Below are 13,961 nucleotides of genomic sequence, written 5' to 3' on the forward strand. Positions count from 1 at the left end.
TAAATAAAGAAACAATTCTGGTATAAATCAGATGGTTTTGCAGACCAGTACGTTAATGATTGGTACCAGGCAATTAAAATCTGCCAGAGTGATAGAAAAATTTTCGCTCCTATCACATGAGAGCAGAAGTGGTGTTTCAGCTTTGCTTGGCAGAGTATCTTCCTGCGAAAAATCAGAACGTATGTTCGTAAATTAACACGTATCCTGCTTGTACTTTAGTGTCCGTTTCAGAGTAGGAAGGAACGAGCTCTTACCTATATCTGCTTTCTCTGCATTTTTTATTTCCCAGTGTATTCTACCTTTCATCAAAACCACCTGCTCTGCTCGTAACAGAGGTGAAGTAACTTTACAAGTGATCAATTATAAATTTGGAAGAAAGTGTGTTTTGCAAGACTCCACGATGAATTGCAGCTGTACATTTATCACGTAGGTGTGTGTGAGACCCGTTTGTGAATTGGCCCCTTGGAGTAAATGTATTTTGATATAATGGCCATCTGCTCATGGATATCACATTTGCCGGTCTAAAACCTAGTTGGATGTAGATAGACGTGTAATTTGGTAGGATTGTATAGTTTCACCAGGTGGCAATACGATAGCAAAGTTTGGTATTTACTGGAAGCCCGTAACCAAGCAGGGATGAGACCTGTGTTTGATAGTTGTCACTTTTAAATATCCATTTTCCTCATTCACAGCCAACTCTCGATTATGCGCGCTAAGGAGGGAAAGACCTTGGATAAACAGCAAAGTCTCCCAGACTGATTATTGTTCATTTGCCCCCCCCCCCCCACCGCTGCCGCCCCCCGCATCCTGCACCGGCCTCGGGAAGAGCTGCTAATCAGGAGCCCCCTTCTGCTCCCTTCGAGCCCCCACCCCCTTTCTTCCTCTGGAAGGAGTAGCCGTCAGGGAGACTGCTGAAGGGCAGACAGAGGGGCCTGGAAAACGCGGAAGTTAAAGACCGCACTTCCCGAATAATCCCCTGGTGTGAATTTGGAGTCTGATTGGTAAGTGCACCATCTACCCAACGATGAAGGCCAGTAATGGGTCGGCTCTCAGTGGGACAGACCCTTATTTTGTTCCGATTGTTCAGAGGTTAGTGACAGCTTGAGAGGCACGAGACTAAGCAGGGGTGCCTCTTAGGCCCAGCGTAGGGGGACGGTCCCTCCGTGCGCATTTGCTGGTTTGCTTTGCCTCCGCAGGACCTGAGGCGGAGGCGGCGGGACCCACAGGCACAGACTCGGGCACGATGATCACGGCTGCCGTGTCCATGAGCGCTTCCTAGAACCCCTTCCCCCCCAAAGACACCAGTAGTTGCCATGAATGCGGTTTGGGGAAACTGAGGTCCTGACAAGTGGGTGAGTGTGTGGGGGCCGCACTGTCCATAGGTGAGTGGGCTGGGGCTGCTTCCGAGGTGCCTCATCACTCTGTCCCTTCCCCACATCTGTCCTCCTGTCGCGATAATGATGGCGGTCTGTCCACAATGGTGGCCTCATTGGCCTGGACCCTGTAGAGATGAGCAGCTAGAATGTCACCCGTACCCACTTACCCCGGCCTCCAGGTTCAGGCTGCCTGGGGCACTCATCCTTCAGTCACCCCTGTACACACCTAGGGTCCTCTGTGCACCTGCCGAGTGTCATAGATGTGGCTCAGGGAGCCTTGTCTTGAAAAGTAGTTTAGCCCATTCGTCCTGCTAGAGACGTGGCAAAACCAAAGGCCTCCTTCCCTGCCCAATGCTGAAGCCCGATGTTCAGTTGGTCTTTTCAGGCCCCGTGGGGTAGGTGTGGTCTGAGAATTTCCGTCTTCAGGACAACCCTGTCCTGCAAGATCCAGCCTTCTCGTCCTCCTCAGGTTCAAACTCTTACATGAAACTCAGTGGGTTTTAGAGCACTCTGACGGCTCTGACCCTGGGATGTGAGTGGCCTTGGCCTGAGCCCAGATTTGGAAGGCAGGAGCCGTTGGGGGGTCGCCTGGGGGGCTCGAGCATTGCTTTTAAAGGGCAGGTCTGTAGGCGAGGCGGGGAGGGTTGGAGCCCAGCCCTGACCCTGGGGGAGCCTCAGGAAGGCCCATTCATCAGCTGCCCAGCAGTTAGATGGAGAGGATCGGAAGATCAGGGGTCAAGTGCTGGTGGGTGCTGGCCGTTGGTGGGCATGCAGGGGGTGATGCCCTGGTAATTGTTACTGTGTCTATTGTTACCGTTAGTGCTGGGGCCTTGGAGCCCACTCAGCTCTTGGAATGGAGGGCAGAGGGGTAAAGGAGGCTGGCTGATGGCTCACAGAATCACTCTGGAACATTCCATGGGCTCCCTCACACCTTCGTCTTTGTGGCCATTGAATCCCTCGCCCCTGTTAACGCTATGGCCATCCCGTCGTCTGTGTTCTCAGGTGACCATGAGCGCCCCTACCTGTGGTTTGACTGGAGGGCCACTAGAATGCAGATTACCTGCTCAAGGGGACGTGTTCTCTCCACAAGCTAATTTTACTGTCCTATCCTAGGGCGGAGCGGGAAAACACCTCTGGGGTCCGCAGGGTGTCACGATGCGGGCACAGGCAGGCGGCCCCCAGCTGCCCCTCTGGGTCCCCGCTTCCTCGGGCTCCACATACGTTAGCGTTGGAAAGTTAACTCCTTCAGGGAATAGGTCAACGGGCTAGAGCAACGGAAGAAGAGTGTCATAGCAGGGAATATCAACTTATCAGGACTGGGATGCTGGGCGAGCCAGTGGTAGAGTGTAACCTTAACGTTCTAGAATGGGACAGAGAACATGCGGGCCGAGGGCTGAGGTCCTGCAGCGTGATGACCGCCGAGCTGGAGGGCTGAGGGCCGCTGGGGAGGCCCGCCGCCTAGGCCCCTCCTTGGGACCTGCAGCCCCCCTCCAGGAGAAGGTGGGACAGGGACACGCAGTGGGGGGGGGGGTGTGGAAGATGGTCCTGGCCACTGGCATCCCTCCTACCAGAACCCAGATACCACTTGCACCCCTTACGTGCCTGCCCCCTTCTACTTGTTAAAATTTTTTGAAAAGTAACAATTAACAAAGGTCTTTGCACATTTCTCTCCCCAGGCTGGGCCCTGCCCTTCCTGGAACCCCTGGTCCCGGGGTCTGGCTCCCGGCTGCCAGGTGCTCGCGGAAGGTTTGCTGCTGCTGTTTCATTCCAGGAACAGAGAGGGATGGCTAATCCTTGTTTGTTGAGGTGAAAACACAGAAGAAGGTTTTGAAGGTAGAGATATTTATCAAGAGCCACGCCACTCAACATAACCCATATATTCTTTATCTAGAAAAAAACCCACTATTTACATTCTTTGAAAAGAAGTTTTCCCTTGTACTGTGTATACAGTCTTGTCCTTTGCTGTTTGCACTTAATGACTCTCCATGTCATTAAAGACACTTAAAACAAATTTTTTTTAAATGTTTATTTTTGAGAGAGAGAAAGAGAAAGAGAGAGAGAGAGAGAGAGAGACTGAGAGAGACAGAGTGTGAGTGGGGGAAGGGCAGAGAGAGAGGGAGACCCAGAATCCGAAGCAGGCTCCGGGCTCTGAGCTGTCAGCAGGGAGCCTGATGCGGGGCTCGAACCCACGAACCACGAGATCATGACCTGAGCTGAAGTCGGATGCTTAACTGACTGAGCCACCTGGTGCCCCTTTATTTTTTTTAAAAATTTTTTAACATTTATTTATTTTTGAGAGAGAGAGACAGAGCATGAGCAGGGGAGGGGCAGAGGGAGAGAGGGACACACAGAATCTGAAGCAGGCTCCAGGCTCTGAGCTGTCAGTACAGAGCCTGATGCAGGGATCGGACCCACGAACCATGAGCTCATGACCTGAGCTGAAGTCAGACGCTTAACCGACTGAGCCACCCCGGGGCCCCAAGACACTTTTTAATGTTTGAATAATTGTGCATCGTGGGGATCAACTACAAATCACTTAATTACGTTTTATTGTTGGAGATTCAGAGCGTGGCGGATTGTGTATGGAATAATATACAAAGGACATCTTTGTGCAGAAAGCCTTTTCTGTGTTTCGTATCGTGTTCGTGGCTGTCCGTCCCCAAGTACAATTACGTGGCCTAAGGGTGTCAGCATTTCAGACATCTGACTTCTTTGGCTGCGACTCTGTCGGTCACACCCCACGACGGGCACAGAAGAGGTGCTCTGATACTCCCTACGGAATACTTGGGGTCGGTCCCGCTCACAGCAGTTACTGGACGTGCTCGCTGGCACTGGGACGCTGACGAAGGAGAGCAGCTTCGTTCTGAGGTGGCCGGGTGTCAGGTGACCCAGATTTGAATGCCGCATTGTTTCTTCCCCGCGTGACCTTGCGGGAGCTGGTCAGCTTCTCAGAGACTCGGTTTCCCCATCTGCAAAGCAGGCATCTCAGTGATGCTGCCTTGAGGGCTCGTGGGGTGCGGCGAGGTGATAGTGTGGACACGCCCCTCCCAGCGGGGCCCGCGGGCTGAAAGTTGAGGTTTCACTAAGAGGACAGGCGAGTAAACATCTCTCAGTTCTTCGGGGAACAGTGGGTTCTGGCAGGGATTAAGAGGGGCGTCACGACGGAGGCGACATCTGAGCCTCCCCGTGAGGATAAGTGTTCACGAGGTCCGGGGAGGCACTGTCTGGGCCCGGGTCCCACCCGGGGCCGGACGCGTGGCAGGAGGAGGGGCCCACGTGGGGATTTGTACCCACCCCGCCCCCGTGTAGGACATGACTTTAATGGAGATTTTAACTCCGGGATGGCGAGAGCGGGGTCCCCGGGCTGCGGGACGAAGCGGGGTGGCCTGGCTGGAAGGCTGCTGCAGCGGCAGGTGGTTGGCGTGGGGTCCGGATTGCTGAGGTCGCGGGCAGCGCTGGATGCCGGGCTTGAGAACAGGGACAAGGGCTGTGTCTCCGGAGTGGGTGACTTGTTTTGTTTGGGGTGGTTCAGTAACAGGTGGTTTAGGGGGGTCCTAATTCGGGGGTGAGCGCGCTGTTACTTGGGGAGGGGGCAGGAGGAACGTTTTGTTTGCACATAATTGACTTGGGAGGGTCTGGAGCACTCACACCGTGACAAATTCATGTGGCAGCAATTAGAGCTCCTTCTGTGTGCCAGACACAGCTCACTCTGCAGACGTGCAAGCCCAGCCTTCACGTACCTCCCCTGTCAGGGCCTGTGGCCAGCGGGTCTGTCCGGGGGGCGGGGCGGGGGGGGGGCATCGATTCGGTGGTCCTAGACATGTGCGCTGGGGGGACTCCCGGAACAGGTGGCATCCCCTGAAAGAGACCGCCGTCCAGTTGGCAGGACCAACGGGAGGGGGTGGCTGGAGGCAGCCGGTGCCCTCGTCCGGGTACAGCAGGGTCAGCGTGTGCCGTCCCCAGGGCTGCGGCTGGGGCAGGAGGGACCTTGAAACTGCCTCCCCACAGGGACGCTGGGAAGGTGGGCATGCTGAGCCCGGGGCAGGGAGAGCGGGTAGGATCCCGGGTTTCCCCTTAGTGCATGCTGGGGCTCCCTTCCCGTGAGCTCCAGGAGGGTGGGCACATTAGGGATCCCCCCTCCCCAACACCCGCTTCCTGGAGAACAGCGGACGTGGGTGTCCCAGCCGAGGGAAGGGCTCACTCAGAAATGATACCTTGGGAGGGTTTCCTTGTGGAAGAGGCTGGGGTTTGTTCTGTGTGGTTCTACCTGACAATTGCTGCTTTGGGGGCATGTGGAGTCGTCAGCGGAACTCATTTGAGCTCAACCCAGGAACTTCCCAGTGTAGACTGGACTGCCCCAGGAGGAGGACGACCTGGGATGGAGTGTGGCCCCCGGATACTGCACGCCGTCGGGGGCGGGGGTGCCCGGGGAAGGGGATGAAACCTGTGCCCGAGGGAGCAGGCAGGTGCCAGCCTCCTTGTGTCTATACCATTCCAGACCCAGAATGGGTCTGCTGTGGGGACCAGGGGGTGCTGAACGAACTGTAGCGGTGTTATGGGGCATCTCCCATTTCTGGGTTTGCAGACCTGGGACGGAAGTCATTTATTTATTCAGACATGCTGCTGGGTGCCAGCCCGGGGGTAGGCAGGGGGTGGCTTTGCTTCCGTCCAGGGATGGAGACAGACCAGCTGACCGGTGATCCAGGGAGCAGACCCACGGTGATGGGCCTCCCAGGCCGAGCCAAACTGGTTCAGATGAAACCTTTCCTTGCAATTAGTTTTATTTATTTATTTATTTATTTATTTATTTATTTATTTATTTATTAAAAAAAAATCTTTTTTACGTTTATTTTAGTTTTGAGAGACAGAGAGAGACAGGTCGTGAGTGGGGGAGGGACAGAGAGAGAGGGAGACACAGAATCCGAAGCAGCTCCAGGCTCTGAGCCGTCAGTCAGCACAGAGCCGGAGGCGGGGCTCGAACTCACGAACTCTGAGACCACGACCCGAGCCGAGGTTGCACGCTCAACCGACTGAGCCACCCAGGCGCCCCAAAATTAGTTTTCATTAGTTGCTAGGGCATGAATCCTAGTTTCCTCAAAGAGGACAGACCGGGTCCATGAGGCAGCTGCCTGCCACGGACCCTGGTGCGTTCAGCCACCTACAGGGGTGCCCCTGGGGCTGCTTTGGGACAGCTTAGAATCAGGCCAGCCGCTGCGGGACTTGGGGCCCGCATCTTCAAACGGACTCTGCCCCGCCCGGACTGCTTCGTGGTCTTAGACGTCCCCATCAGAACCCGCAGGGGTGGACCTTGGGGCCCAGGTGACGAGGCTTCATGAACTAGGACCCTTGGCCGGGGGTTGGAGCTTCAGACCTTCAGAGCCCTGGATGGTCCTCAACCCTTAATAATTATACAGCAAATGAAGGTGACGTCCAACTTGGAAATCTTGGGGGTTGGGGGAGGGGTTGTTGCTGTTGTTTCAGTTTTATGAGGTTTACGTTTCCCAGGAGGGCCGTGTAGGATTGTCTGGAGCGCCGTGCAGAGGCCCGTGCCTGTAGTAAACCTCAGCCCCTGCCCTACTGCTTATTTTCCCTGCTGGCCGCACAGCATTAACGGCACCGTAGCGCCCGGGTCTGTTAGCGGACCGCTCTTCGCGTGAACTTCAGCTGTGAAACACGTGAACGCTTAGGCTCAGGTTGCTCGATGCCAGCCCCGCGCCCCCCCCCCCCCCCCCAGTGCGGGATGGCCCACGGTGTCTGGTGCGTGCAGGGATTCTGCAGGGTCCACGTGACCGATTCCGCCGTGTTCCCCGTGCCTGTGTGTGCACATGCCCAGAAGTGCGCGTGGCTGCCCCAACCCGAAGCCCTCTGTCTGCAGGTGCTGACACTGTCCTGTCACTTCCTGCCACCCCCCCCCCTCCCCCCCCCGCCCCGCGTCCGCCCTTCGGGCAGCCGAGATGTTCTCGGTCTCTCCTATCAACCGTCCCTGCAAACGCGTGTGCTCAATGCCACGTTCCCTGAGGATCGGGCTCTGATAAGGTGATAAAGAGTGATCAGATTTAATGAGACACCCCTCTCGCATCATAGCGGTGCATTTTACTAGGGGCCTCCTGGAAAATGTCTTAAGCCCAAATTTCCCAAGAGGTGGACAGAGCACTCATTCAGCTAGTTGTTTCCTAAAAAAAAAAAAAAAAAAAAAAAAAAAATAATAATAATAATAATAAAAATACAAATAAATGTATTTTGGTCAAATAAGAGGTGGTACATAGAGTTAGCTCCCCTTGAGAATTAACGAGATAGGTCACACGTTAAAGATTTAAAATGTCCCGCGGTAAAAAAAAATCAGGTTTCATCTAATGATTTATGTGCCCTCCAACCTTCTCATTCACGTGACGTCTGTCCGCATCCAGTACTTTCCTCTGGGAAATGACGCCATCAGCCCAAGAAGTCACTCTGTTGTAGCATTTCCACTGGCTTTGTTAACATGTAAAGAAAATGTGTTTATTGTGGTAAAAGGTTCATAGCGTAAAAGTGAACGTTTTAATCCATTTTTAAGTGGACGCTTCAGTGGCACTAAGTGCATTCACACTTGTCAGGCAGCCACATCCCCACCATCCGTCTCCGGAACTTTCTGTCTTCCCAAAAGCCGAAACTCCGCTCCCCGCGGAACGCTAACTCCCCAGCCCCCCTCCCCCCTTGTGCCCCCGGAAACCACCTTCTACCCTCTGTCTCTGTGAATTTGACCACTTGTTATAGGTGCTTCATATCAGTGGAATCAGACAGTACGTGCCCTCTTGTGTCTGGCCGATCTCCCTTCACCATGACGCCCTCCAGGTTCGTCCGCGCGACGGCGGGTATCAGAATTTCCTTCCTCTTTAAGACCGCATAATATTCCAGTGTGCATATACACACATTGTGTTCCTCCATTCATCTGTCACCAGATATGTGGGTCGTCTCCGCCTTAGACTCCCGTAGGCGATGCTGCTTGGCACACTCTCCGGGGTCCCCTGCGGGTGACGCCGGCTTTGTCCAGGCAGGGGGCTGGTGGCGCGACGTGTGGTTCTTTGTAGTGAGGCCGAGAGTATTTTCATCGCTTGCCGCGGAGGAGGCTTTTTATTTATGGAAACCATATGATCCTGTCTGTGGAATACGTTGCCCTCAAAGCCGACAGCCGGGTCCCACCCGATGGGAAGGCGTAACAGACCCGCACGTCACTTAGGAAAGCAAGAGCCTCTGGGAGGAGGGGGCCAGGCTCCCCTTGCGGCCCCCGCTGTGACGGCCACACTGACGTCTCGAAGAAGGGGGCGGCTGCTGGCCCTTTAGTAGAGGCCCCTTCGGCGCAAATGTATTCACTCGGGAGGGGGGACGTCGTCCCGGGTGAAACCCGGGTTCCGCCGCGGAGCCGTAAGCGGCTGCTTCCGTAAAGCGTGGCCTGGGAGCTTGGCTGAGAAACTTCTCTTTAAAGACCATCTAACTGCTGGGGAGGCCGCGTCCTTGAAGATGATTGATTTCCCCTCACCGTGTTTCATTTTTCTCTCCTAGCTTATGTTCCCGAGGAAGAACTAAAGGCAGCAGAGATAGATGAAGAAGCCGTGGAGGAGGATGGGCTGTCCCTGGACGTCCAGGACGGCGAGTACGTGTGCAACGAGGAGGCGGACATCAAAGAAGCCCAGAGCTACCAGAACTCCCCGGTCAGCACCGCGACGAATCAGGACGCGGGCTACGGGTCCCCTTTCAGTGAGAACAGCGACCAGCTGGTCCATTTCAAGAGCTCTTCCTCCAGAGAGGGCAAAGAGGATCCGCAGGGCCCGGACGGCGTCTCCTACCCCCAGGACAGCTTGGCGCAGATCAAGGCGGTGTATGCCAACCTGTTCTCTGAGTCCTGCTGGTCCAGCCTCGCCTTGGACTTGAAGAAGTCCGGTTCGACCACCAGCAGCAACGATGTGGGCCCGAAGGAGAGCTCCACCCCCGCGCCCACACCCCCCACCAGCACGGCGGGGCCCACGGGCACCACCGCGAGCACCCCCAGCTCGGGCTCGGGCTCGGGCTCGGGCACCGGAGGCAGCGGCGGCTCGGGCTACGACTGGCACCAGGCCGCGCTGGCCAAGACGCTGCAGCAGACGTCCTCCTACGGGCTGCTCCCCGAGCCCAGCCTCTTCAGCACCGTGCAGCTCTACAGGCAGAACAACAAGCTCTACGGGTCCGTGTTCACGGGCGCCAGCAAGTTCCGCTGCCGGGACTGCAGCGCCGCCTACGACACGCTGGTGGAGCTGACGGTGCACATGAACGAGACGGGGCACTACCGCGACGACAACCGGGACAAGGACTCCGAGAAGACCAAGCGGTGGTCCAAGCCCAGGAAGCGCTCGCTGATGGAGATGGAAGGCAAGGAGGACGCGCAGAAGGTGCTCAAGTGCATGTACTGCGGCCACTCCTTCGAGTCGCTGCAGGACCTGAGCGTCCACATGATCAAGACCAAGCATTACCAGAAAGTGCCTCTGAAGGAGCCAGTACCAGCCATCGCCAAACTGGTCCCTTCCACCAAGAAGCGCGCCCTGCAGGACCTGGCGTCGCCGTGCTCTCCCGAGCCGGCGGGGCCGGCCGCCGACGCGGCGCTGGGCGAGGCGGCCAAGGACCAGAAGGCCGCCAACCCCTACGTGACGCCCAACAACCGCTACGGCTACCAGAACGGCGCCAGCTACACCTGGCAGTTCGAGGCCCGCAAGGCGCAGATCCTCAAGTGCATGGAGTGCGGCAGCTCCCACGACACCCTGCAGCAGCTCACCGCCCACATGATGGTCACCGGCCACTTCCTCAAGGTGACCACCTCGGCCTCCAAGAAGGGGAAGCAGCTGGCGCTGGACCCCGTGGTGGAAGAGAAGATCCAGTCCATCCCTTTGCCGCCCACCACGCACACCCGGCTGCCCGCCTCCCACGTCAAGAAGCAGCCCGACTCTCCCGCGGCGTCCTCGCCCGCCGAGGAGAAGAAGGAGCCCGAGCGGGAGAAGGCGCCGGCGGCCGGCGAGGCGGAGAAGAAGGTCAAGGAGGAGAGCCAGGACGCGGCCGAGAAGTTCGAACCCACCGCCCTGTATCGGTACCTGCGCGAGGAGGACCTGGACGACAGCCCCAAGGGCGGGGTGGACATCCTCAAGTCCCTGGAGAACACGGTGTCCACGGCCATCAGCAAAGCCCAGAACGGCGCACCCTCGTGGGGCGGCTACCCCAGCATCCACGCGGCCTACCAGCTGCCCGGCACCGTGAAGCCGCTGCCGGCCGTGCAGAGCGTGCAGATGCAGCCGTCCTACGCGGGGGGCGTGAAGTCGCTGTCGTCGGAGCACAGCGCGCTCCTGCACTCCCCGGGGAGCCTCACGCCCCCGCCGCACAAGAGCAACGTGTCGGCCATGGAGGAGCTGGTGGAGAAGGTCACCGGCAAGGTCAGCGTGAAGAAGGAGGAGAGGCCCGCCGACCGGGAGAAGGGCTCCCCGGCCAAGGCCGTGTCCCCCGTGGCCAAAGAGAACAAGGACTTCCCTCGAGCGGAGGAGAGCGGCGGCAAAGTCCAGCAGAAGAAGGGCCCCGAGGCGGAGGCGGGGAAGGCCAAAAAGGAGGGCGTGCCGGACGCGCACACCCCAAACGGCACCGAGCCGCTCAGGGCCAAAGTCACCAACGGCTGTAATAACCTGGGGATCATCACGGACCACTCGCCCGAGCCCTCCTTCATCAACCCGCTGAGCGCGCTGCAGTCCATCATGAACACGCACCTGGGCAAGGTGTCCAAGCCCGCGAGCCCCTCGCTGGACCCGCTGGCCATGCTGTACAAGATCAGCAACAGCATGCTGGACAAGCCGGTCTACCCCGCCACCCCCGCCAAGCAGGCCGACGCCATCGACCGCTACTACTACGAGAACAGCGACCAGCCCATCGACCTGACCAAGTCCAAGAGCAAGCCCCTGGTCTCCGGCGCGGCCGACGCCGTGGCGTCGCCTCTCCGGGAGAGCGCCCTCATGGACATCTCGGACATGGTGAAAAACCTCACGGGCCGGCTCACCCCCAAGTCCTCCACCCCCTCCACCGTGTCGGAGAAGTCGGACGCCGACGGCAGCAGCTTCGAGGAAGCGCTGGACGAGCTGTCGCCCGTGCACAAGAGGAAGGGGCGGCAGTCCAACTGGAACCCCCAGCACCTGCTCATCCTGCAGGCTCAGTTTGCCTCGAGCCTGCGGGAGACGCCGGAAGGGAAGTACATCATGGCGGACCTGGGCCCCCAGGAGCGGGTGCACATCTCCAAGTTCACCGGGCTGTCCATGACCACCATCAGCCACTGGCTGGCCAACGTGAAGTACCAGCTGAGGAGGACAGGGGGTACCAAGTTCCTGAAGAACCTGGACACAGGACATCCTGTTTTCTTTTGCAACGATTGTGCCTCTCAGTTCAGAACTGCGTCTACGTACATAAATCACCTAGAAACACACTTAGGCTTCAGCTTGAAGGATCTCTCCAAGCTGCCACTAAATCAGATTCAAGAACAGCAGAACGTTTCAAAAGTCCTGGCCAACAAGGCTTTGGGCCCGGTAGGGGCCGCCGAGGACGATCTGGGCTCCACATTCCAATGCAAGCTTTGCAACCGGACTTTTGCGAGCAAGCACGCAGTCAAACTGCACCTTAGTAAGACCCACGGCAAGTCCCCGGAGGACCACCTGATCTATGTGACAGAGTTGGAAAAACAGTAGCGTCCAGGTATGCAAGGGACGGAGGCACATTGCACTAAATGTCGTCTTTGTACTGCACTAGGCCCGGCTGAGCCTCCGAAATCAGCCTTCCCTTTGTTGCCGAGCCGGCTGTCTGGACCTTGGTTTTTCTTACACATATTTTGTAGTTATATTTATATGCTCTTTGTCCGATTGTGCATGTTATTTTTCTTTTTCCGTGAGTCAAAGTCTGACCTTTATTTTCAACATCTGTTCTTGATGTTAAGCTATCTTTTGTAGGAAATAGTGGGGCACACTACTCAGAGACATTTATTTAGCAGGCGAGAAAGACACAAATAACAATGACAAAAAGACATCCTAAAATTACGAAGTTGCCATGACAATAAAGGTCATAGAACCTAGTAGTGTCAAGTTTAACCCTTTGAGGACTGCAATTGCATTTCTGTGCCTTTCACTCAAAAAAAGAAAAAAAAAAAAAAGAAAAGAAAGAAAAAAAAAGGAAAGAAAAAAAAGGCTTCAAGGCATTTCATTCAGATCAAAAGCTGTGTCAGACACAAAACTTATTTAATAATTAAAAAATGAGCTTTTATATGCAGAACTGGTTTGTGAAGGAAACATGCATGCAGCTGTTGGAAGATAGAAAGGTGTCTAGGACTCATGGGGTTAGGAAGCCACAGCTTTACACATTTAGAACAAAACAAACCAAACCACACAAAAAAAACCCACCGCCACCACCACCCCAAACATCCCGAGTTGCCACTCTGCCCAAACCCTCTGGATGCTGAAAAAAAAAAAAAAAATGCCACTTTTGGCAAAAAAGTATGCAAGCTATTATTTAAAAAATGTGTAAAAATGCTATTTCTTTTTTCCTGTAAAATACTGCGGTTTATAGTTATTTACAAATGTAAGCTTTGGTATAAGCTGACCTTTCTATAGCGTGCTGCATTGGTAAATGAAAAAAAAAAAATGGGGCAAACGGAGTCCTTTCCTTGTAAATTGCCAGCATCCGCTTAAAAACCCCTGTATGTTACATTATCGTACCATTTTAATCTATTCCACTTTCTTTGTACCTTCTGGCTGTATGCTTTCTCTTTTAACTTTTTATATTGTCATTTTATATTAAATTTCTGTGTATATAATGTAAAACCACAATTTTTGAATAAAATTTAGTTCCTGCAGCTTGATTTAAATAGAGGAATTTTACCGGCACCCGCATCTTTCCAGATGCATGTATATCAGACAAAAATAAATAAATGAAAACAAAGCGAGCAGTGCACTATTAATTATACATTTTGATGTTCTATCATTAATATTGTACAGTACATTTTGGTTCACACAATTAAATCCACTGTTTTCTCAAATGTAAAATAAAACCCACATGCAGTTCTTGATTTACATAGATTGTCATGTCGTCATTATATTGCCTTTGAGATGTTATTTTAGCAACAAGAGGTATATAGCTTCTGCAGTCAACCAACAAAAATTCTATTCAGAGTCATCACTTCGTGATTTGTGTGGTGACACGCTTCATTCGGATGATAAGTGTTGCGGTGGTTTTTTTTTGTTTTTTGTTTTTAAATGATAATTAAAATTTTTAACGCTACCGGGTGCCACGGGTTGCTGAGTTCAGCCACTGAGTGGTGACTGTTTTGTACATATGTGGACTGAGCTGCTTCATCCAGAGGATCCTCACGGACTATTTAAAAATGTTTACGGTTATCCTTAGTGTGAATCCAGGGACTTGGGGCCGGGGGGGGGGGGGGGTGGGGGGGTGGAAGGGACGGTCTTGCTGTAGCAGCAACGACCCTGGGGGGCCTCGGAACTAGTTTCGTGTTGCTCCAAAGAGGAAAGCCTGGTTTCTGCACTTTTGGAAATGCAGTTTTTA

The 13,961-nt window shown here is 54.7% G+C and overlaps 1 protein-coding gene across 1 annotated transcript in view; it reads left to right on the top strand.

The window, feature by feature from the left end:
* Positions 1–13,471, top strand: part of TSHZ1 (teashirt zinc finger homeobox 1) — a 73,962-nt gene extending 60,491 nt beyond the window's left edge. The window contains exon 2 of the mRNA XM_042961537.1: positions 8,916–13,471. Coding sequence (XP_042817471.1) covers positions 8,916–12,097 — 3,182 coding nt within the window. The 3' untranslated portion in view covers positions 12,098–13,471. The remainder of the gene's footprint in view (positions 1–8,915) is intronic.
* Positions 13,472–13,961: the final 490 nt, after the last annotated feature.

Source organism: Panthera tigris, chromosome D3 (genome assembly GCF_018350195.1).
Source record: "Panthera tigris isolate Pti1 chromosome D3, P.tigris_Pti1_mat1.1, whole genome shotgun sequence".
Lineage (NCBI taxonomy): Eukaryota > Metazoa > Chordata > Mammalia > Carnivora > Felidae > Panthera > Panthera tigris.